This window comes from Stigmatopora argus, chromosome 23, assembly GCF_051989625.1.
Source record: "Stigmatopora argus isolate UIUO_Sarg chromosome 23, RoL_Sarg_1.0, whole genome shotgun sequence".
NCBI classification, from domain to species: Eukaryota; Metazoa; Chordata; class Actinopteri; order Syngnathiformes; family Syngnathidae; genus Stigmatopora; species Stigmatopora argus.
The window spans coordinates 4,024,485-4,048,816 of record NC_135409.1 but is presented as its reverse complement, the minus strand read 5'-3'; the positions used below and the strand labels follow the sequence as shown (position 1 = coordinate 4,048,816).

Below are 24,332 nucleotides of genomic sequence, written 5' to 3'. Positions count from 1 at the left end.
AAAACTACATGTAACCGCTAGTAGCGGCTCGTCTCGTTCTTCTGCCGCGAATTTAAATGACCATCACTTGCCGACGTCCAATCCATCGGAACTGGGAAGGCTGCCAACCTTCCCGTTTCAAACATATTGGACGTCCTTCACCGTAAATGGTGGCCAACGAGTTACAAGAGAAGTGTACAGGTCCCGTCGCCTCGGGGGACATCGTCGTCCTCGTCCGTGTCGCCGCGTTCGGATAATATTAATAGTAAGAATAGAATAAGAAAAACAGGTCACTTGCAAACAAGAGTTCCGAATGACGCCTTTGTCCAGTCGGGCAAACCAAAAAAATGGGGGTGGAGAGGTCCGGGGGGGGGGCCGACTTCCGCTGTGGTTAAGGAAGAACAAGCCGAGAAGAACATCAAAATGTCTGCGCCAGCCGTCAGGTTCCTTCCAACGTAGGTTTGGCCCCACCCTGGCCCCGGTTTGCTCCCCCCTTGGTGTAGAAAAGTGGTAAGGTGCCTTTCAGGGAGGTGGGCGTGCTTTGCGATCAAAGGGAGGTCTCCAGGCTGTGTAGGGGGCTGCCCGGCGCCGGGTGGTCGCCCGCTTTGGTGGCCTCCGGCAGGAGGTGGTTGCTGCTCTCCACAGCGTTATTGTTCTGGTTGGGGGAGCCGGCATTAAGTGCCGCCGGGCTGGGGGAGGGCGAGCCGGCCGGCGAGGGCGAGGCGCTGCGGGGGCTGGCCGAGTTGCGCTTGGTGGGAGCGTCGTCCTCGGCGTCCGTGTCGTCTATCAGGGGTATGTGCGGCTCCGAGTCCTCTATCCGAAACTCCGGGTGGGTCATGAAGTTGTGGATGGAGCTCCGCGACTCGGGCTTCTCCAGGCCCTCATAGAGGGAGATGGAGCTGCGGAATGCATTCACCACGCGGATCTGCGGGCGGTCAGAAAAGAGGTTTTAGACGCAAAGCGCACTCAGTTTGGCAAGCCCAGTCGATACGAGGTGAGTTTTTAGTAGAGGCCTCAACACAAGAACACAGTCAGTAAAACACGTGCGGGTCGTTTCTGACACCTAAGAGCCTTCGGCGACACTGCAACGGAATCTTTGCGCTAAACGTGGTGATGCCGAGGCGTGCAGCTTGCCGCGTGTCAGAGCGCTTTTGGGCGCACTGTGAGCGAGCGACAAACCCAAACCAGTTTGTTGAGAGTGCCGATATGTCACCAAACGCTTAGATTGAGCGTCGGATTATTCCTCAAAAGTGCTAAATAAGCGAGAGGAAAACCAAGGGAGACTCAATGCCCGGAAAGTTGGAAATGCGTAGAAGAGGTAGATTTGACATACGTTAGAATAGGAGGACCAAACAAGAGATGAACGCATTGGCTGCTGTGACAGCAATAGACGCTTAATCCATTCGAACTGGGAGAATCAACCAATATTCAAATGGATTTGCACCTCTACTACTAATAAACTAATTTAAAGATATCTCATTTTCTTTTTTCTTTTTTTAAAGAACTGCATGATGGAACGTCAACGGCACCAAAGAAGTGACAGGACAGAAGATTGGGAAGGAGGAAAAACAAAAGACAGGAGGTGAAACAGATGACAGGAAAGCCAGAGGACAGAAGACAGATGATTAAATCTCATTATAGTGACAATAAAGGGATTCAATTCAATTCAAATGCGTGTTTTTTTTCTTCTTAATTTGTGGAGTCCAAGCCAACAAAAAAAGCCGCTGCAGCCAAGCACGTCCACAAGCAAACATCGTTAGACCAAAAACTAAAAAAAATGGCACACGAGAGCCAACCCATGCAGAGCGGGTGCTACCTTGTGCTCTACCGGCAGTAAACCTTTGAGTATAGCCCATGACACATTTTCACGGAATCTAAAGAAGGACACGCGGCGGGCTGGTCAGGGCGACCAACTGGCGCCGTTTGGAAGGAAGGACCTGCAATGAAAAGTTACTGAGCTTCCTCCACCTGTGGGGGGGAAAAACGGCCGACAATTTCCCAATCAATCCGGTAGATCTGTAAGAGAGAAGAGCCGCGAGGGGGGCCGGTCCGGATCACCCCCGCTTGCCCTCTTTTGAGGCCTTTAAAAAGCATGTCTATGGGCGTATACTCAAAAAAATTTACCCAACATTTAGAGCGCTGCGACACAGACCTATGAGGGCAACGGGTGAGACGGGGGCGGGGTTGCAAAGACTGACTGAGGCAGCTGCAGACATAACCTGCTCAAAATCGGGAAAACATCGCTGAAAAAATGCACACATTTCCCGGGTTATTCATCACAGTCCCAAAAATAACATTCCAAGCAGAAGCGGAACGGATGTGTGAAGTGATGAAACAGAGAAAAAAAATAACAACAACATCTCCACGCCAGAAGCCACCTCGTGGCATGGGTACATAGATAAGAAGGACGTCACGTGGCATCCAAGCTCGATGAGATGCGTAGGTTGCCTTTTGGGGTTTTTGGACAGGAAGAGCTCGAGGAGGTTAGAAGAGGAAACGTCTCATGCACGAGAGGAGAACACGCACTCACACCCCACGGCGGCAGGAGCGGAGTTGGTGGCAGCGGCGGTGTTGTTGTTGTTGTTGTTGGTGGGAGGAGGAGGAGTAGTAGTAGTAGTAGGAAGAGGAGGAGGAGGAGGACTAGTAGTGGTGTTGGAGGAGGAGGAGGTGGTGGAAAAGGCTACATGTGTAGGGCTAGAAACATTGGTTACATCGTGCTGCTGCTGGCTGGAGTTGGAGGCCTGCCGCCTCAGAGCCCCCTGAAAGGAGGTTCCGCTCTGGAACGCGCTCACTACATCCATCTGCAAAGAACCACACAGCGGCACAGGAGAAAACCCAGAGGAGGGAGAGACAGAAAGAAAGAAAGAAAGAAAGAAAGACAGAGAAAGGTGAAATCATAGCAGTCATCATCTTTAGCATCCAAGCACCCAAAAGTCACTTTGGGAATTTGACTTGATCAAAAAAAAAAAAAAGAGAGGTGAGGAAAAAGGGAGGAGTGGTAGATTGGCTCGAGAAAGGCACTGACCGATTGGTATTTCTCAAAACACTCCATCCGCCCGCCTTTCGGGAAAACTTTAGAGTGAACCCCTGCGATTTTTGCTTGTTTTTTTTGTTTTGCTATGGCCTTGCTGCTCAAAAGAGTTTGGTTACGACGGGAATAATTGCTCAGCCACCGTTCTCACGCCCGAACGCCCGCAAACCGCAAAAGGGGGTTCACTGTGCAATTGTTTACCAGTGCCGCTGCAAGTGATAATAGAGAGTTAAGAGACTTTACAGCTTTTGGTTTTCTTTGGAGGAGCCTGGAGTGTCCGTGGTTCTTTACCTGAGTCTGGATGCGGTTGAGGCCGCGGAACCACAGGATCTGGCCGCGACGGAGCTCTCGCTCGGCGTGGTCGATCTCGTCCATGTCGTCGAGCTCCTCCAGCTCTTCGTCGGGAATCTCCTCCTTCTGGGTGCCGTGGCCCGCTGTTTTCAGAAACTTTAATCGACTGGTGGGTATAGAAGATATGACCTGGAGGGGGGGGGAGAAAAAAAACGCTACACCTCACGGTCAAAATGCATCGGACGTATGTCGGCGTCAATGGCAGCTAATGCGTTAATATTAAAAAAAAAAAACATCTGTTTTATTTATTTATTTATTTTCGAATGAAAGTGGAAGGATTTCAAATCGAAATTGCTTCCTGCATGATGCTAATCCCACCACAGGGGGGAGTGCCGAGTTACAAATCCCAATCTTACCTGCCCCCACAGCAGGGAGCCAAAACCGAGGAAAGTGCACCAAAGCCACTGATCGATGCTCAGAGCCACGCAGCTAAACGGTTTCCCTCCAAACTGCACGATGACGATCTGGAAAGACGACAAGGAAGCCGTTGGTGGCGAAGAGAGGTCGCCAGGTGCGGTCCGGGCGTCGGCTCACCTGGATGACAAAGGTGCCAAAAACGATGCTGCAGAAGATGGGGTTGTTGAAGATGCCGTCAAAGACGTTGCGCTCGCCGTGGATCTTGCGGGCGTTGATCTCGTTGAACAGCTGCATCAGGACGAAGGTGTTGAAGACGATGGTGTAGTGTTCCGAGGGCGGCGCTCGGAGGGGCACGTTCCTGCCGCTGTCGATGTCGAATATGTTCTCGCCTGAGGGGCCAAAGGAGCGTCAAAGAGGAGCATGGCGGAGAAGAGGAAGAAGCCCCGGCCGGTTCCGTACCGGCGAAAAGCAGCGTGAAGATGATGACCAGTTGGTACACGCCCTGGCCCAGAATGTTCTTCATCATGGTGCGAGAGATGAGAGGCTTGTTACGGCCGTACGGCTTCCTGAAAAGCAGGGCTTCGGTGGGGGGCTCCGTGGCCAGCGCCAGCGAGGCGAAGGTGTCCATGATCAGGTTGACCCACAACATCTGCACCGCCTTCAACGGCGAATCCTGCGGGACGAGAGCCATCAAATACGTACTGCTTTTGTGGCTCTATCATCTATTCTTCCAACCTGCGTGATGCAGGCGCCCGTGAAGGCCACGATGACAGCCACCACGTTGACGGTCAGCTGGAATTGCAAGAACTTGGAAATGCTGTCGTACACGTTGCGTCCCCACATGACGGCCTTGACGATGCTGGAGAAGTTGTCGTCCGTCAAGATGATGTCCGACGCCTCTTTGGCCACGTCGGTGCCGGCGATACCCTGCGGGAGGAAACGGACAACCGGTGACGCCATACGCGGCAAAGCGGATGCCTTGGCGGCCGCACTTTTTGCGCGAGACTAACCATGGCGAAGCCGACGTCGGCTTTCTTCAAGGCGGGACCGTCGTTGGTGCCGTCCCCCGTGACGGCGACCACTTGTCGCCGCTCGGACACGGTGCTGTCGATAATACCTAGAGCGGTAAAAGATGAGAGTCAAATGCGAAGATTGACAGCTCCCTTTCTTATGGATCCTACCTTTAACTAAAGTGTGTTTGTCCGTTGGGGATGAACGTGCCAGCACTCGTAGTTTGGGCCAGATCTTGTCAATGCGCTCTTGCTCGATCTACACAAAAAATAAATGGCCAAAGTGTTTCCAGAAACGCTCGCCGCCGTAAGCCCACCTCTCCCTTTTCATTGCGGATCCGTCGGTTGAACTCTTTGCCCTCCAAACAGATGAAGTCGTCTCCGGGGTTCAGGATGCCGCATTTGCTGGCAATGGCGCGCGCCGTGTTGATGTTGTCGCCCGTCACCATTCGCACCGTGATTCCAGCACGCTGGCACTTTCGGATGGCATCCGGCACCTGAAAAAAAAAAAACGACAGTCAAGTCCCGCTTTTTTTCCTCCTGCCTAATCCTTTCCCACGCATTTCCGCACATCACCTCAGGCCTCACGGGATCTTCGATGCCCACCACGCATATGCACGTGAGCCCAGTGAGGATGTCGTTCTCATTGTCCCAGTCGGGCTCGCCGTCCGCCGTGGCGAAATCCCGGTACGCGAGGCAGATGGTCCTCAGGCCTTCCGAGGCCATGGGCTCGATCACTTTCTTCACCATGTCGTCGCGGTCTCGCGGACGAAACACCTTTGACTCGCCAGACGCCGTCAGGATTTTGTAGCACCTATGAGCAGAGAACGTGGCGATGACAGACAGCTGAAAGCGCACAAAAAAATTAAACTAAATAGGACGAGGGGGCAGTTAGAGGGGGAAACAAAAGCATTTGAACGTGGAGCCTCACGAATGTGACGTCACATTAAGCCCTCGGCGGGTTCAAAACAAGCCCGCTCGCTTAAGAGGCTTACGCAGTTGTTACCGGCTCATTTTCTCAGCGCCTGCTTATAAGTCGCAAAGTAAGGGACTCGGGTGGGATGCGCCTAGCCTGCTTTAAGACATGACGTGTAGATTTCACCCATATCCGGCCGGAGCAAGCAAAAACCACACAGACCAGGATCTACTTTTCAAGGAGCCGACCTTCCGCGATCAGATGTTTTTTTCCACGCCACCGACAAAGCTCAGCAGGTATGTTCAGGGGTGCTCACACTTTTTCAGCTACGGAGGAAATTATAAAGGGGGCAGCTGAGACAACTCCAGTCTCATCATCAACAAAGGGAGGCAAAGAAAGACTGTAAATGGTGGTGCACGTTTGAAGTGTCCGAGATCAATGTATCACTTAACAAGCAGCTGTCACTTATGTTCGCCGAGGCTGTGGGCTCTACACATAAGAAGTTGTTGTTGGCAGAGAGCCTAATGCAGTCAAAGATAAACGTTAAAAAACACAGATAGGTACGCGTGTCCCAAGTAAATCAGTAAAATACAATTATCGCACATCCTGCGATGGTGAGTATTCCACACATCGCGGTACAAACGAGACTTCGTTGAGAAAGAAAACCAACAAATGTCACTGTCGTGCGATCTACCGACGGCACCTTGGAGATCGACTGATACCTGGCGATCGACGTATTGAGCACCCTTGCTGTAGACTGACGCCATTTAAACCTTACTTTTTAAGGAGAATTTCGGAAGCGCCCTTGCTGAACATCCGGTAGCTGCCGTCGGCCATCTTCAGCACCGTGCTCATGGACTTGCGCACCGAGTTGAAGGTGTACACTTTGTGCAGCTTCTCCTCGGGGATCTCGTTGCGAATGGTCTGGTACTCGCGCTTGAGGTCGGTAGAAAATCCCAGTAAGGCACATTCGGTCTTGTTCCCCACTTGCCGAGGCAGACCGCCTTCCTTCTCCGGAGGCTGACGGAGTCAAATGAGAAAAACGGTGAGTTTCTCCACCGCATCGGGACACGCTATTCCCCGCTCGTACCATGATTTTGGTCGTGTAGGCGCAGTTGACCGCTATCCCCAGAATCAGGAAATCTAAAATGGAGGCGGGGATGTTCTCTGGGTCCGGCACCTTCTTGTAGTGTTTATCGGCCACGTAGGCCTGGACCACTCTCATGCGGTTCATCGTCAGCGTGCCCGTCTTGTCCGAGCAGATGGCCGTGGCGTTGCCCATGGTCTCGCAGGCGTCCAGGTGGCGCACCAAATTGTTGTCTTTCATCATTTTCTGTCAGAAGGAGGACAAGTGTTACTGTTTACACATTCGATCGCAGCCAGCGGGATCATTGCTCGGCTTTAAGTATCACTCAGTTGCAGCCTTAACAAGCCGGGCTGCAGCTTTTAATAGGCTAAAGCGTAAGCCGGCGGAACCGCGAGTGACCAGGTTACGAGGCCGTACCTTGACAGAGTACGCCAAGGAGATGGTGACTGCGAGGGGGAGGCCTTCGGGAACGGCCACCACCAGCACGGTGACGCCGATGATGAAGAATTTGACAAAGAATTGAATGTAGATGGGTGTGCAGGCCTTGACCCAAGGCAGGTTTTGGATCCAGAAGGTGTTGAGCACAAAGAGGACCACCAGGATAATCACGGTGATGGCCGACATCACCAATCCTGAATGGGAGGAAGGTGAATGAGTGAATCGCCGGTACACATCCAGACTGCCAGCCTTCCACTCCAAATGGCTTGGATAACTAGCGCCCTTAACGGCACCCCACGGGTTTTAACCAAAAACAAAAAAGTCACGTCTAAAAATGAAAAAAATGAGGTGGTGTCTTACCCGCTTTGCCGATTTGGACAGCGAGTTTGGTCAGCTTGCCCTGCAGGACCGATTTCTCTTTTTTGGGCAGGTTGGCTTTCTTTTTCTCCTCCGCGTCGGCTCCCTCGTCGCTGTTTAGGGGCTGCATTTCCATGGCGGCGCCATCCTGCGCTTTTGCTGCGAGCAAGAAACCCTTTGATGTCATTCAATTATTCATTTTTCATGCCGCTTATCGTCACGAGTGTCACATGCAATCGGTCACATGCCCACTCATACCTACAGACAATTTAGAGCAGCAGTGTTCAAACTACAGCCAACTGCGGCTCGCTGCCCAGTTTTTATTGCCAGCACCAAATGATGAAAATATCCTTAAATATGGCCCATTAGAAAATCTTGTTGCCTTTCTGAGTCAAAATGGATTGGACGTCTATCGCCGTCAATGACAACCAGTGAGTTAATGATTAAAAATACATTTTAAAACCCCGATCTTCATACCCGATTTCGATCCTCTTTATAACAAATGAGAATGGAAGAAATTCAAGCTTGGACACCCCTGATTTAGAGCGTTCAATCAGCCAGCCATGCGTTTTGGGTAGGAAACCGGACCCGGTGGAAACCCACGCAAGCACGGGCCGAACATGCGAATTCTATGCAGAAAGGCCGGAGCCAGCGCTTGAAACCTTGAACCTAGGACTGCGGGTTGGGTCGGGCCTAAAATCTCAATCATTACTTTGGGTTCGGGTTGGGTCGGGCCAGGCTTCTCTCGCTGAAAAAAAAATGTACAGACGCTCCCCTACTTACGAACAAGTTAGGTTCCGAGCGATTGTTCATAAGTTGAATTTGTTTGTAAGTTGCTCAGTGCTATATTTTGTATTTAATTTATGTTTAAGGCCTATATAAGTATGTTGAAGGTTTATATAAGTGCATTTGTATGTTTAAGGCTTGTATAAGTAACACATTGGTTTGTACTGAAAAAAACATTTAATAAAATGGAGAGAATACATACAGTACTGTATACATACATTAGAGAGAGAGAGAGAGAGAGAGAGAGAGAGAGAGATTTACTAGAAACTGGCCGAAAGAAGCTATCTAATGATGATTGCAGTTTTCCTTTTTTTCATCATAAATGATTCGGTAGCACTGTATGGCATCATTCAATTTATTTGCAAACTTTGTGCAACGTTCAATATTTGGGTACTGCTGCTCGATCTTTATGTTTATAAATGGTACTGACGGTCGAACGATTCAAGTTGTATTCGCGTGCAACGCTCACCATTTTATCACGCGCATCAAGCTTTGTTATTATTGCCACTCATTTCAAATGAAATGGCTTGCCTCTTCCATGCACCTCCCTCAATAGAAGCCTTTCGCTTTTACCAACCATATTGAATAATGGATGCACGAGATATTTAATGATAAAAATGAAAAAGGTTCTTTGCGCACTGGAGACACGTTCACGCACTTCCGCATTGCAACGAACTGGGCAGAAGAAGGTGGATGCTGGGTGAGCTGAGCTCTCACAGCGCCAGGCGTCGGTATTAGCGGTGGAAAGAAGCACTACTCGGAAAAAGGCGCGCAATACAAAATCGAACTTACGATCATTTTTCGACATAAACGCAATTTGCAGACATGTTCGTATTTACCGTTGTTCGTAAGTCGAATGTTCGTAAGTAGGGGAGCGTCTGTATACTAAAACGATGTGTGGATACTAAACTAAGGAATACTTAAAATAAAATAAATAATTTGAAATTTTGGATAAACCAGGCCGAAAATCAATACCCGCGGGTCCGGTTGGGTCGGGCCGGATCTTACCTCTATCGTGAAATATAACACATAAATGATTGTATTTATATTAAAAACAGGTCTCCCCGTCTGTCTATTCGCGACCTCCCCTCCCTCGCAGGCAGAACAGATGGGAATCCTGAAGACTCCTGAGCCGATAAAATATGAGGTCTCGTCTCTGAAGAGGCACGCTAAAATCATTCATCGTGCCAAGCTGTGAAAGCCCTCCAGGACAATTGTCACATCTTTCTTCCTTCAAACTTGGGATGATTTAATTAAACGCCTCATGCGACGGCGCGTCCGTGACAAGGCGAAAGTACGGCGTGAAGGGGACGGGGAGGATGAGCGCCGAGTTACCGCAGCTGCCGCGGACTTCGGTTAGTTCTGGACTCACACGGCCGGAGTAATCTCAGTCTAAAAGATTACGGCCGCGTCCTGGCAGGCGGATGGAATCTGCACGCAGGGGGACTGGGGTTCCCGAGTTGTCCACCACGGCGAGGCATGGCCCGGGCGCCCTGCTCGCCGGCCTTCGAGCCGGACCCTCCCATGGGAAAACAACCGTCAAAGCCAAAAGCTGGGCAGAAGCGGAGTAGGCGGACTGAGTGGGGAGAAGCAGATGTTCTGGGCCCGGGACTTGTTGCGTCGCTTTAATCTCCTCACCGCTAATCGCTGTAACTGGATTGGGTAGCACCTGCTGCCCAAAGCACAATGTGCCATGCGAGGAAAAAGGGGGAGACGGCGTGCCAGGACGGCCGAGCACGCCTTGTCAGAAAGTACCGGCATTGCTGTTCGCCTTAAGAGGGAGCCATCATGCGTGCGTCCCGACTCGTTCCACCACATTCCAAATAAACTCCACAGAAATCAACCACACACAACACGACCTTTTCCAAGACATTCCACCTGTAAAGCCATCATTAGCAGCCTGAAGCTTTAAGGTCAATCATTCGGCCTATTTTGGCTCATTTTTCAAGAGGGACGGATATCGTAGCATTTGGAACCTGTCCGTGCTAATCGAGTCAAGAAATACGGTTTGAATAAACTCACGGTGCACGTTCAAGGTCGAACCCTTTGACTAAAAAATCATGCTACTCACCTTTCTTACGATTTTCTACGGAACCGTCCTGCTTCTTGTCTGAACACAAAAAAAGCAGGAATATACGGTTACTGATGAAATGGAATAACTGATCAGAAAGTAAATGAGGCTATGATGACACTCACTTTTTCTCTGTTTCTTCTTCTCCTCTTTTTCCTTCTTCTTTTCATCTTCATCCTCGTCATCCTCATCCTCGGCCGCGCCGAGCAGCGTGAAAATAATTCCGGTTTGCGAGTTGACACCCACCGCCGTGACCACCATTTTCCCCGAGCCCTCCATCACGTGGGTGCCTGTTGGAGAGAGGAGGATTGGCCATTTGAAGTTTCCCCAAGTGTGCGGACCGAAATAAATGCCTCGGTAGATTGCCAAGAGAGCAGAACACTCGATGGAACCAAAAAAATGTGAAAAGTAAAAACGAGCAGATAAACCCTATGCTATAAGAGCGTATTGCAACGAATAATGGTGAGTAAGTGCCATTGTGGCTCGGTCTTACCGGATAAGAGCATTAAATCCTTCTCTTGCGTCTTCTTGACGTGGTCAGACTCTCCCGTGAGCGAGCTCTCGTCGATCTTCAAATCGTTGCCTTGGATGAGGAGACCGTCGGCGGGCAAAAGGTCTCCTGCAAAGCGCGCAAATGGTCAAATCGGCGTCCTGCCCCTCTGCAAGTACGGCGCCCGATTCGTCTCACCGTATTTGATTTGTGCCACGTCCCCCACGACGATCTCGGCCACGGGGATCTGGATGACCTGCCCGCCGCGAACCACGGTGAACTTCTGCTCCTGCTCGATGCGGTTTTGGAGGCCACGGAACTGCTTCTCTTTGCTCCAGTCGTTGAAGGCCGTCACCAGCACCACGCATATGACCGACAGCAAGATGGCGGCGCCCTCGATCCAGCCCGCCTCCGCCTCGTGCTCGTCCTCGCCACCGCCGCCGGCGGCCTTTCCGCAGTCTGCCCGCGGAAGGGAAAAGAAAGCAAACAAAGAGCGGTCATGCGTGTCAACTCTCCAAATAAAGCTGGCCGGAAATAAACAATGCGACCGGAGGACACGGCAACGATGACCAAACGGGCCGCGACGTTATCCGAGCTACCTTCTCTTTCGGCGTCTTGAGGTCTGTAAAAAGAAAGGCCAAGTGAAACGACAGCTGCCACTTCCAGGATAATCAGTGTGACATCCTGCAGCGCCTCCCAAACTAATTGCAAGAAGGTTTTGGGCTTTTTGGGCGGGATGAAATTTTGCCCAAACACTGCTTTCCGCTTCTCAATGTCTGCCGGCTGTCCACTCAGACCTGAAAAAGGAGAGAGAGCAAGAGAGTGCAGGGGTTGAGGATGAGATAGATTTCAAATATATACACGTTTATCAAGACTGTAGTCTTAACTAGAGCTGCAATTAGCAACAACTTAGCCTAATTAATCGAGAAATAAAGGTTCCGAGAACGAAACAAAAAAATCTTCGACGACTATATGGCGCACCGCATTTAAAGGCGCAGTGTCAGTAACGAGTGCTATTTCTGTATTTGACACACAAAAGACGCATTTAAAGGCGCACCGCTCCATATTACCACTAGATGGTGCTGCGCTAAAGGGAATGTCAACAAAACAGTCAGATAGGTCAGCCAAACTTTATTAATAGATTACAAATCAGCTTTCTGACAACTCCATTCACTCCCAACATGAATAAACAAGTTTTTTTCTTTCTCCAAGGTTAAAAGTATTAGTATTTTCGTGACACAGCAATAGCATTATAACTCATGTTGAACAGGTGGCCATCTCACCAAAGTCGTCATTAATCGAGTCAGTAATTTCTGCCTTCCTGAAAGCTCGGACCACAGTTGAAACTTCCACTGGGAATGACGACGAACATAGAATTAAATGTGCTAGATCGAGTTCAACCGAAATGCAACGCCGTTTTATATATCTCAGCATTCACCGCGCACCGGAAATAGAGTCTGGGGCTGCTTGCCGTAGTTGCCAGAGCTGTTGCGGCTCAATATTTATCCATATATAATATATACCGTATATTCACGACTATATGGCGCATCATATTTTAAGCCGCAGTGTCAGTAACGAGTGCTATTTCTGTATTTGACAAACACAGAGGACGCACCGTTTTTAAAGACGCAGCCAGGCATGGCAAAACATACACCAGCTTTAACATACACCCACACGCTAAAAACACGTTTTTAAAAAGGCAACGGAAGTAAAACTGAGTTTGGTTGTACTTTATTTAGCCATTTTTCAATGTACTCAGTCATCATCACCCACAAATCCATCAAAGTCCTCATTTTCTGTGTCCGAATTGAACAATTGTCCAAATGAGTCATTGAAAACGCCGGGTCCCCTCTCTTCATTTTCAGAGTCACCGTCATTGCCATGTGGCTCCACAGAGATGATGCCGGCTTTGCCAAAAGCTCGAACAACCGTGCAAGCAGACACGTTCACCCAGGCGGCGTGTCGGCAAGAAGTGCTCAGTCAAGCTCTGGAGCCTGGAGCTTACACAGGGCGCTTTGCATTATTGGGCGCCCTGTCTATTTTGGAGAAAATTTAAAACTTTTAAATGCACCTTATAGTCGTGAAAATATGGTATAAATAGTTTGCAGTCTAGCTTTGAATGCTCTGTTGACGCCAACATCTAGCGGCAGCAGTTCTATTCCACCCTATTAAATGACGGCCGCTCGCAGGCTCGTAGTTGCGAGACCTATAGAGGATGGTGTACCCTATCGACTGATTTATTTTATTTTATCGTGATAACAATTTTAGTATTAGTCCATATATAAAGCGCACTGGATTATAAGGTGCCCTGTCTATTTAAGAGAAAATTTAAGACTTAAGTGCGTCTTACAGTCGTGAAAATACGGTAATTTAAAATTTAAAGATGCTGCTGCTTGTAATTTTTCTCTCTAAGCAAAGTCTTAATATAAAAGGTCAATTATTCATATATTCGTTGAACAGAAATGAACCCTTTTCTCTTTAAACTAGGACTGTAGCACAAATATACATATACACATCTATATATATGTGTGTGTATATATATATATATATATATATATATATATATATATATATATATATATATATATATATATATATATATATATATATATATATATATATATATATATATATATATATATATATATATATATATATACACACATATATACATACATACATACATATATATACATACATACATACATACATACATACATACATACATACATACATACATACATACATACATACATACATACATACATACATACATACACATATACACATACATACACCATACACTTGTAAAGAACATAATGTCATGGCTCTCTTGAGTTTCCAGTTATTTCTACAACTCAGATTTTTCTCTGATAGAGTGGTTGGAACAGATACTTCTTTGTATCAAATACAAAAAACATTCATGAAGTTTGGTTCTTTTATGACTTTATTATGGGTGAACAGAAAAAAGTGATCAAATCTGCTAGATCAAAAATATACATACAGCAGTGCTAATATTTGGTAACATGTCCCTTGGTCATTTTCACTTCAATTAGCCGCTTTTGATAGCCATCCACAAGCTTCTGGTTGAATCTTTGACCACTCCTCTTGACAAAATTGGTGCAGTTCAGTTAAATGTGATGGCTTTCTAACATGGACTTGTTTCTTCAGCATTGTCCACAAGTTTTCAATGGGAATTAAGTCAGGACTTTGGGAAGGCCATTCGAAAACCTTAATTCTAGCCTGATTTAGCCATTCCATTACCACTTTTGATGTGTGTTTGGGGTCATTGTCCTGTTGGAACACCCAACTGCGCCCAAGACCCAATCTTCGGGCTGATGACCTTAGGTCATCTTGAAGAATTTGAAGGTAATCCTCCTTCTTCATTATCCCATTTACTCTCTGTAAAGCACAAGTTTCATTGGTAGCAAAACAGCCCCAAAGCATAATGCTTGACGGTAGGCATGGTGTACTTGGGGTTAAAGGCCTCACCTTTTCTCCTCCAAACATATTGCTGGGCATTGTGGTCAAACAGCTCGATTTTTGTTTCGTCTGACCACAGAACTTTCCTCCAGAAGGTCTTATATTTGTCCATGTGATGAGCAGCAAACTTCAGTCGAGCCTTAAGGTGCCGCTTTTGGAGCAAGGGCTTCCTTCTTGCACGGCAGCCTCTCAGCCCATGGAGATGCAAAACACGCTTGACTGTGGACACCCTGCTGACCAATTTTCTTTCAGCAGCAGGTGATAGCTTGCGTTTTCTTCCTGATTGTGGCAGTGACAAAACAGTGCCATGCACTTTGTACTTACAAACAATTGTTTGCACTGTTGCTCTTGGGACCTGCAGCTGCTTTGAAATGGCTCCAAGTGACTTTCCTGACTTGTTCAAGTAAAGGATTCGCTTTTTCAGATCCATGCTGAGCTCCTTTGACTTTCCCATTGTAGCGTTTGTGGGCATTTGCATGCAATGAGACCTATTTAAATGGCCTCAAAGAAGTCACCAGCTGTAGTCACTCATAATCACTCACAAGAAGTTAAGAGGCCATGCTATGAAGCTCATTTCACTGACAACTTTCTAAGTCACCAAAATTGCTAATTCGTGTTGCTGTATTTATATTTTTGACCCAGCAGATTTGATCACTTTTTCTGTTAACCCATAATAAAGTCATAAAAGAACCAAACTTCATGAATGTTTTCGGTGACAAAGAAGTATCTGTTCCAATCACTCTTTCAGAGAAAAATCAGTTGTAGAAATAACTGGAAACTCAAGAGAGCCATGACATTATGTTCTTCACAAGTGTATGTAAACTTTTGATCACAACTGTACATATATCCATACATATATACATATACAGTTGTGGTCAGAAGTTTAAATACACTTGTGAAGAACATAATGTCATTGCTCTCTTGAGTTTCCAGTTATTTCTACAATTTGAGTTACGAAAAGCTCGACATACGAGCTCAGTCCCGGAACGAATTAAGCTCGTATCTCGAGGTACCACTGTATATATTTACACTTTACAGCTAATGCACTTGCAACAATTTTCTTACAAATGTTATACTACATGTTTATGCTACAAACTCAGATAGAGGAAATTTAGCATCTCCACATTTTGATGAATGACACAGATTGGCAGCAACATTCAGGTGCATACTGCCACCTACCGTACAAGTATGTACCACCCATCCCCCCACGCGCTTGAGTACACCGAGTACCCCCGCAAATAGTTCAACGATGACAGATCGGCAAATCTGCTGGCAACCAATTTAATTATTGATTTGATCGATGAGCCGTGGCAGCCTTAGTCTTAACTATCAGCCATCTCGTCTGACGACAGATGGATGCGAGCGACGCTGAGGGCTAAAAGTCCCGGGTATAATTTGCGAGGGGAATCGGCCCATCTGAGAGGACACAATGGGGCCGCACTGGAAAGAATAGACGTCAAATGCATCAAACGTGGGACCGCGTGCATTCTTGTGCGCTGTGGGGACCCTCGCCGAAGCCATTCACTGGCCTCCACGCATATTCAAAAAGGGCCTACGCGCAGTTGATGATGCGCCACGCTTTTTCAGCTCTATTCATACACACGGCTCGCGTGTGGGGGTGGAGTGGATAGAAAGAGCTGTGCATGTATGTGTGAAGCTATGACGAGGAGTGGGATTCGGAGCAGAGGATGACTGCGCGAAACCGCCGCCGACTGGCATGAAGGACACAGACGACTCACGCGTGTAAATCACAGCGTATAATTTATAACCGTAATGACAAGTGAAGTTTAATAATAGAGGGCTGTATATTTATCAAGAAGGGAAGGACTTTCTAAAAACAGGAGTGTAATGGTTCAAATAGTGGACTTGGAATCAGCCATGATATCCAGCTCTAACATACCATATTTATTTGAGTATAACGCCCAGTCATAATTTGTGACTAAAAATTGGTATAAATGTTATTTTTTCACTTTTTCTCAGCTCACACTAAGGATGGAATTGGTATTGGTAACTGGCAAATGCTGAACACATGTCGCCATGACAAAACATTTATTCATAACATATGGTATAGAAACCTGGTAAAACAAACTACCAGTATGAAAACAATTCTTAAATGGAATTTACAATTTTAAATCCTGAAAGCCTAATTCATTATTATAATATTTATCATTTTTCAAAGTCTGATTCATCATCATCAAATTCACCAAACAATTGATTCCATTCTTCTTGAGTTTGTTTTTCTGAGTGTGAGCAACGGCCAATAGAACGGGCTCTCACGCCGCGGACAAAGACACGTTTTACGTCACCGGCGGAGGGCAGTGTTTTGCCGAGATTCATGTATAACGCGCACGAACTTTGCTTCAGTTTTTTCGGTACAAAATTTTGCGAATTATACTTCAATCCACAAGAACAGGGAGGACAGGCAGTTGACAAACATTCATTCAAATGGATCGGGTATCTACTCGTGACAAGCTATTTATAAAATAAAGCAAACAATGGATTGAAGGTCAATGGCACTAGAACATATTTACTTATGGGCTACCCTAAAACCAGTTTTGTTTTCAGATTGAAGTAGTAGACCACAACCAGATCCTTTCTTGAAGGTCCACTAGCGGAGAAGGAACCGGAAAGATGAGTCACCAACGGTCAACAAGCAATAACTGCCCGTCACGGCGCCCTCGCCACCTCGCCGTGTCTGCTTTGATTCTTTAAGCCGCTAATGAAAAGTTGCTGACGGCTACGGCCCGCTTCAATTTTATGCCACTTTTTCCCTTCGGCGCTAAGACGCAATAAATGAAAGTGACAAAGTTGTCAGCGCCTCATCCCGGTCTGGACGGAAACTGAAAAATTAGGTGGGCCACAGCGCCACTCGGACCGCGAGCGGCTTAATCATTAATCATTTCATTTGTAGGCCCCCGGTTGACCCCGGGACGGCCGCGACTGTCATCCCGGCCGCGGCCGACGGGTCAAGGTGAGTCTTGGCCTTGTTGCCAGTTGCGGTTTGGCTTTTTTTTTTTTGCTGCCTCCGGATTGAAGATTGTGTCAACAGGAGAGAAAAACAACCAGCAAAACACGTCAATTCGATCCTGCCACTCAATGACTGAAGCCTCTCTTTCTTCCAAGAGTATGACCAGCATCCCGTTTGTTTTAGACAGCATTATTCTCTGAATAATGGCGCATTGTCCCTTCCCGATGGGAGGAAACACCGTAGGGTTTGTGTTAGCTCCTAATTCGGGGCACATATAACAAACAGCAACTCTTAGAGCACAAGTTCCATTAGGAATGCAGAGAAACCTGAAGGATTACACAGGAAATTGGTTCATAAAAGCAGACCAAAATAGTCTAGCCCTCAATCCCCTACTTTCTTGTCTGTACCGCCTCTGCCGTGGAGGCTTTTTATCACGCAGTTGAACACACTGACCCGCAAGAATCTCAATGTGCTGACCGATGGCGGCTTTGCGGCAAAGGCTCGACTGTGGGGAAAAGCAACACGCGACACAATGAGGCCGATTTGCGAACGGCATTCCAACGACGGAGGCCTTACGCAGCTTGCGGGGGCCAGGGAGTGCAACGCAAATGTTTAAACCTCACTGATGCAGAAATCACACTGGAGAGGGTGGGGGCAAATAAGTAAGCCTTGTCATTAATATCGACGTGGAGGGCAGTTTAACGGGCCTCATTACGCAATGGGATACGGCCATTAGGGAATGGGAAGATAAACACTATGCTTGAAAGGGCTCACTGATAGCTACGGTTCCACGCCATGGCCGGCGGTAGACATCTGAAGTGGCGAGGACGCGGTTGCACTTGGACTCGCAGAAGTAGCCTTCAAAGCGGAGCGGCGGTGCTGACAAGATGGCGCAGTAGGTGCTAAAACAGCGCGCGGTCCGACGAGACCAAAAATAGATCACCCCGGTCCACTCTATGGTCAGTACATCTCTGGTCGTATATCCGTCACACCCCTGCGGCGAGGCAGGGCTCCGCTAAAACGGAGTGTTATGGATGACAGAACACAAACGAGAGGAAACCAAGCATCTCGTTTCTTAGTGGGTGGAAGCGCAGGTGTGATTATGCACACTGCGGCAACAGGAAAAGTTGAGTAATACTTCGCTGAGTGAGGAAAATGAGCTTGGAAATGTGGAGGATTAGGGAGGGATTGGTTAAAGAGGGTTTTAGACGCAAGCGTCCAACTAATTAGAAATCCCTTTTCAATTGTCAAGCCCCTGTAATCCCGCGCCAGTGACGAATGAGCTCATTGGTACTGTTAAATATCAAAGCCGGCGAGAGCCTCGTCGTCGTCGTAGTAGTCCGGCACGCTCGCCCGATGTCGCGGGTGTCACTCGGTGACAAAGGGTGACGCAGAACTCGCCGGCGTGACAGTGACACAAGTGACACAAGTGTCAGAACAACCGGCACGAGCGAGTCCGCTCGGCGCCTCGCGTCATCGCAACGTTGTTAAGGTAATGATTCTGGCAGCGACCGCACACGATTGGTGCTGCCATGCAGGAGGGGGTATTTACAGCATTCCCTTTGGCGAGATGAAGCCAAGGGACTTTTCTCTCTCTCTCTCTCTCTCTGCTTTGAAACTCTGCATAAAGAGGACTGTTGCAGCGACAGTGAGTACGCGGTGCCGTTTTAATCTGGGATCAAACTGAAAATCCTCTCCCATAAGAGTTCAGTCAAGGTCATACTAGCGATTAGGCAGACCGTCTATAGAGAGCTGCTGAAACCGAATAGTGGGACTAAAGGAGGGGGCGGGGTCCATGCTGTTAACCCCTCAAACGTCTCATATTCGCAACGCAGTGACGACCCACGGATTTGGGCTCACTTACCCAATGTGAGACACACTCTTTCCGCTTGAAATTTGAAAGCCTCCTGTTTTGCCAACCCGCACGGAGGACATTAACTTGGTGCGGGCCCGGTGCTACGCCCGAGCAGACAGCTGCTCCGTTGGGCGCCCACGACGGGGAGGCAAAGGTGAAACAGGAGAGAGGAGGCACGGCCGGGCCCTGAAATAGAGCCGCGGCGGCCCGGGTCAGAGCCCGGCCGCCCGGCCACCTGTCCGACACTTGAGCTTTCCGAAGAAGTGACGTCAAAGCGTTCGGCGGCAAAAGGCTACGCCTTCCAAACTATGCGCATGTCGCGTGTCGCAGCAAAATATCCGATTCTGAAAGTGAGGCGAAAGGTTACTTTACCGTCCGTTGGCGAGGTTTTTAAGCGCCCGCAGAGTCCGTGAACGTCCCCGTAGGATTCCCCGATTCTGGTTAGGCCTTCGGCGCCCCGCAGTTCCATGATGGAGCGCAGTTCTTTGAGCGAGCAGCCAAAGTCACCATCGTGATTGGCCTCCGCGATGGAGTTCTTGACCCCGCTGTATGAGTTGTTCGCCATCTTCTCCCACCGGTACAAAGCTCGGAGGGGATAAAAATTCTTAAAAAAAAAAAAATCCAAATAAAAACAAAACACACTAGAGTGTCCCGGAGACCGCTTAAATCCTCCCAAGCTCGCACACGGCGGCAGCTCCCATTAAAAGGGCGACGGGGCCGTCAGAGGCAGCCGGAGTCATGCGACAGCGGGTCGCGGGGCAGCGCTTCTACAAAGGCAGCCATGGCCCTCGGAACGCGGGGTCTTCCTGGCGTCTCGCTGCGACGGAGGGAAACTCGACGAGTCGGAGATCAGCATGCAGTCAGATCTGAAAAGACCAAAAGTAAACACACCATTAAAAGGGACATTAGCGAATACAGTGATGGTGCCTTTGTTAGGACGGCGACTGAGCATTCCCGATCCTTGAGTCATGCAATGTACATCGGCGGCCCACCGCACGGGCCGCTTTCCAGGATCGAGATTCACTCCTCAGCTGTGGCCCTGCCAGCGAGCTGGGACACACTGAATGATTACTCCAGGAAAAGCCTGCCATTTAATCTAATTAAGAATATCAGAAGCATCGAGGAGCTCCACGGTGGTGCTGCGTTGCAAGGGAGACCATTCTCAGTGCAATGAGACTGCTTCATAGGGCAATAATGTATGGATTCCTTAGAAGCAAAAAACAAACTACACTTTGCTCATCTGGGCGGAAAAAAAAACAAGGGCGCGTGGTCCAGGCTCCCTCTAATCTCTGAACTAGCTGACGAGATAAAGCAACTGGTCGCCGTTTATCTCCCGCTTCCAAAATGTCGCATGGGACGGCATAGCAGCACGATAGATAACGTCCGGCTGTATTTAACATCGGCGCTCGCGGCTTGTTCTGTTGAGATTCTTGGAAACTATTCGGTCACACGTCGAGAATCGACTCGGGGCCATCTGCTGCGGGAAAAAAAACAGGAGAGAAATTTGTTTTTGATCACGCGGCACCATCGCGAGGCTGCTTGCATTACTGAGGTGGAACAGGTTATGTGGAATCGGTTCGTAGAACCGACAAAACCACAAGTGAATGTCATAGCATCGAGCCGACGGCTAATGGTCACCACCGCCTTGTGGCCCAATTCGAAGACTGACTACCAAACGACCACAGGTTGGTCAGCATCAAGAAGAATGCAGTACACTATTAATGGTCCATGGCGGCGTTGTTATGTAACAGCATAGCGGCCCAAGGCAGCGCAGAGAGGTTGCAGGATACACTACCATAGAGCTGGGCGATAAAACGATCACGGTAATAATCATGAAATTATTTTTGATAACGATAATATTAAAAACTTTCGATAAAAATGCAATCATTTTAAACTGCAATTACACCACCCGACCGCCACATTGAGCGAGGGCGCTGTGGCAACAACAATGCTAGTTCCAGACCAACGCTCAGGAGAAGAGGAAATGCGTTTTAGCATGTTAGCAATAGAGGCTAAAACCGACCAAAAACGGATAAGGACAATAACGTGGATAAAATGAGCGATTATGAGATGCAAGAGTGGTGCTTGTTACTTGTTTTATAAATTATTAAGGACAGACAGGTCACGCTTTTCAAAGCGAAGTAGCCCATTGGAACCAAGAATACGCAGAGGTTATTTGATGCCCCTTCTGAGCCTGCGAGCGGTGGGTCGAGCCAGTTTTGGGTCGTGGTGCGGGTCACCACAGCACAAAACCTCCCAAGCCCGGCGACTGTCGTGGGATGCTGGAATGACAGCAGGCTAGGTCTAACTTGTGCAACGCGCATCTGGAATAGCAGGGATGGGAACCAGAGCCTCCAAATGAGGATCCCCCTTTGGCAATCGTACCACTTCCGTGAGCCAAACCCAGCGCGCAAGTGGAGAAGAGCAATTCTAGGGATCCCTCCGCAACCGATCCGCCTAGCACAAGGGGTGGTATTTTTAGCTTTTCCCCGGGCCACCCCTCCCCCCGCCGCTAGCCTGCCACCGAAGTGGGTCAGGCCATGTAAATGTGGAGGGTACAAAGCAGTGCATCTGAGAGCTACTTGAGCGGCCCTTCCACGCCATCGCGATGCCGAACATCGGACGGCGTGCCGTCGGAGGTGTCGGCGAGTCCGGGCGCGCTTCTATGTCTGGAGACTGGGAGGCTTTGACACAAATAGAGACAAGCTATCGCCTTTCGAGGGCATCAAACATGAGCGTTGCTCCAATTGACACGCGCTCTTCAACCATAAATGTCACTCGCGTAAGGCTTAACGGTTTGAACGACGAGACCCTGCCCGGATGTCCTGAAGGCGTGCCTGCGCTGTATAGTAAGTGTGAAAATGTCACACTAGTATATAACGCGACGCTTCAGCAGCTGCAAACATGGAGCGTCTTTCATCAGCGCGGCTTTTGAAGATGAAACGCGCACCGGGTTCTTTGCAACGTGTCGTCCCAAAGAGCGGGGTCGTTGACCCTTCCGACTATCGCTGCCTGCTTTCCCTTTTGCGGCAGAGGTCCGAGCCCGTCCGTGCTCGACGGCCATTCCGCTACAGGGCGGTTGGCATTGTGACACCCGAGCGAAAACGTCAGAAAAAGTCAAGTGCACGTTTTAAAGACAGCCTATCAAAAAAAAAAAAAATACAGTGGTACCGTGAATTAAGCTCGTAACTCAAAGCATTTTCAAGCTCCACAATGATCCGAATTAAGGTTGAATGAAGGCAAATAAGTCAACTCTATGTTTATTTTTTCCCAAATAAATTCCAAGATGACCGTATTGGACAGAGCTACCATATAGGAAAAGATGCTCAGTGACCGTTTGAAATATATTTTGCATTATTTATACTGCAGCCTTGCACTGACAGTACAAAGAAGATCATTAGACATGGGTGGTGAAATTAGCAAAAGTGTGCCAAAACCTTAACCATAATACAATAAGTCTGCATTACAAACGGAAGTTTATCCCGACGCGGCAACGGAAGGGGTTTCCGCAACAAGCGGAACCACGACTGACGCTCAACAGGCCACTCTCAACAGTCAGCTGATAAGAAGAAGCGGCGGTGCTGGAATATGGAAGAATTGCCATCTTTTTTTTTATTCTTTAGTCTCTGCTCAATCTTGAATGACTGCAGCAGTCCGAAGGCCTCAGGCAAAGCAATACGATGTGGTTACTGTTGGTTTACATAAATCATTAAACACGCCGTGTGGCTCCATAGGCCGAGCAACACACTAAGCATGACCATCAAAGGAAAATAATAATAGTTACAGGCAAATGGAGGGAATAAAGGAACGTTAAGACTACTGAGTGGGTGACGATGACATAACATTACAATTTCAATTTATTTTCTTGTTTACATCTAAAACTATATTTCTTGCAGTTCCCATCCATCTTATCTCTTTTGCAGCAGCCCATTTCTCGTGGTACTGTTTTTATCGTTGTAAAACCGCAATAAATTTGCCATCCACTAACATCGGTCATCGTGTAAAAAAAAATGCAACGCTTGTCAGTCGTGTTTTCATGTTGAAATGCCCTCATAAAACTCCTCCAATTAGGTTATGGGCCCAATCCTGCATTTGAACAATTAAAACAAAATCCCATCGGCTGCAGTGGTATCAGTTGCAAAGCCATGCGCTGTTTAATTGGATGATCGGTGATCCCATCATTCCCACATCACATCAGGGCCGAGCCATGCTTCCCCACGCGAGCATCGCAGGTAAAGTGGAGGAACACACAAAAAACATCCATCTGACTAAGTGGAGCGAAAGTCAACGTTATATTTCACGATGCAGGTGATCTGCCCAAGCGCTTTTAACAAGTAGTAAACGCTAAACCCGGTGGGCGGTGTGGGTGGGTGGGGGTTTTATCAGCTTTCCCCGGAGCAACTGCGCGATCCCCGGCCAGGGGCAAATGAATCCTTGTCAAAATAAACAATCGATCGATATTTTGGAACCCGTCGCGTCCCACGCAAGCGCAAGCACACGGTTAGCCCGCCTCCTAGCTCCCATGCTAGTACGTTTGATGGCAGAGAATCCACAAAACGCGACTTTAGCCAAACGTTTGACAGCTCTCTGCAACTTAACCGCGGGAGGGGTCCACGCCAAGGAGATCTGCGGGCGTTTCGGGGGCGGCTTCCCGGGAGCTCCCGCCCCCCTCCCCACAGTCGCTCGCTCGGTGCCCGTGTCCCGGGGTGGAAGGTTAGCCGCGTTAGCTCACCGCGGAGGCTAACGAGCGGAGCGCCGATCTGTGCGGACAAGAGCCGCAAAAACGGCGGCAGGGGCTTCCAGCAGAGGGGGTGAACGCACCCGGTCCCCCCCGTCAGCGCGCGGCATTCAACAGCGATCGCAGGCAATAAGGACAGCCGAAAAAAGCACAAAAAGACTTACTCCGTTCTCCGAAGAGCACCCGGCGTCCGTGCGTCCCTCTCTCACTCCCCCTCAGTCTAAACCACTCCGAGGTTGGCTCCCCTGGACAGAGGTACAAGCACCGCCCCATTTTTGACGTCACATCACCACGCAAAGACTGCGTGGAGAAGAGAGGGCAGTCAAGATGTCTCCCTGCCAGTAAACGTCGATTTAAAACTCCTACATTACCGGCGTTGATGCAGATGCCAATATCCCAATTTTCGCCCAAATTC

The 24,332-nt window shown here is 48.6% G+C and overlaps 1 protein-coding gene across 5 annotated transcripts; it reads right to left on the bottom strand.

Moving 5' to 3' along the window:
- Positions 1–418: 418 nt before the first annotated feature.
- On the bottom strand, positions 419–24,168 carry atp2b1a (ATPase plasma membrane Ca2+ transporting 1a). 5 transcript variants are annotated; one of them, XM_077593462.1, is made up of 22 exons: positions 24,082–24,168; positions 19,552–20,045; positions 11,473–11,670; positions 11,072–11,332; positions 10,877–11,002; positions 10,509–10,673; positions 10,384–10,422; positions 7,530–7,685; positions 7,149–7,363; positions 6,735–6,977; positions 6,423–6,664; positions 5,305–5,542; positions 5,046–5,225; positions 4,900–4,987; positions 4,729–4,835; positions 4,454–4,645; positions 4,178–4,391; positions 3,896–4,107; positions 3,718–3,825; positions 3,302–3,490; positions 2,664–2,780; positions 419–904 (listed from the first exon to the last, which is right to left on the bottom strand). In XM_077593462.1, the coding sequence occupies exons 2-22, from the start codon at positions 19,742–19,744 to the stop codon at positions 527–529; spliced, it is 3,861 nt and encodes a 1,286-aa protein (XP_077449588.1). In that variant the 5' UTR covers positions 19,745–20,045; positions 24,082–24,168; the 3' UTR covers positions 419–526. The 5 variants fall into 5 exon arrangements, with proteins under 5 accessions (XP_077449588.1, XP_077449584.1, XP_077449585.1 ...); XM_077593460.1 differs by having other exon boundaries at positions 716–904; positions 2,510–2,780; positions 11,422–11,670; XM_077593461.1 differs by having other exon boundaries at positions 716–904; positions 2,510–2,780.
- Between the last annotated feature and the right edge of the window lie 164 nt (positions 24,169–24,332).

Bases quoted from the DNA above. Each gene is read 5' to 3' on its own strand.
- atp2b1a (XM_077593462.1), bottom strand. From the start codon at position 19,744: ATGGCGAACAACTCATACAGCGGGGTCAAGAACTCCATCGCGGAGGCC. The intron at 11,671-19,551 runs GTAAAGTAACCT...CTCCTTTTTCAG, and splicing joins AAAAACCTCGCCAACGGACG to GTCTGAGTGGACAGCCGGCA. The intron at 5,543-6,422 runs GTAAGGTTTAAA...CTCTGCTCATAG, and splicing joins TCCGAAATTCTCCTTAAAAA to GTGCTACAAAATCCTGACGG.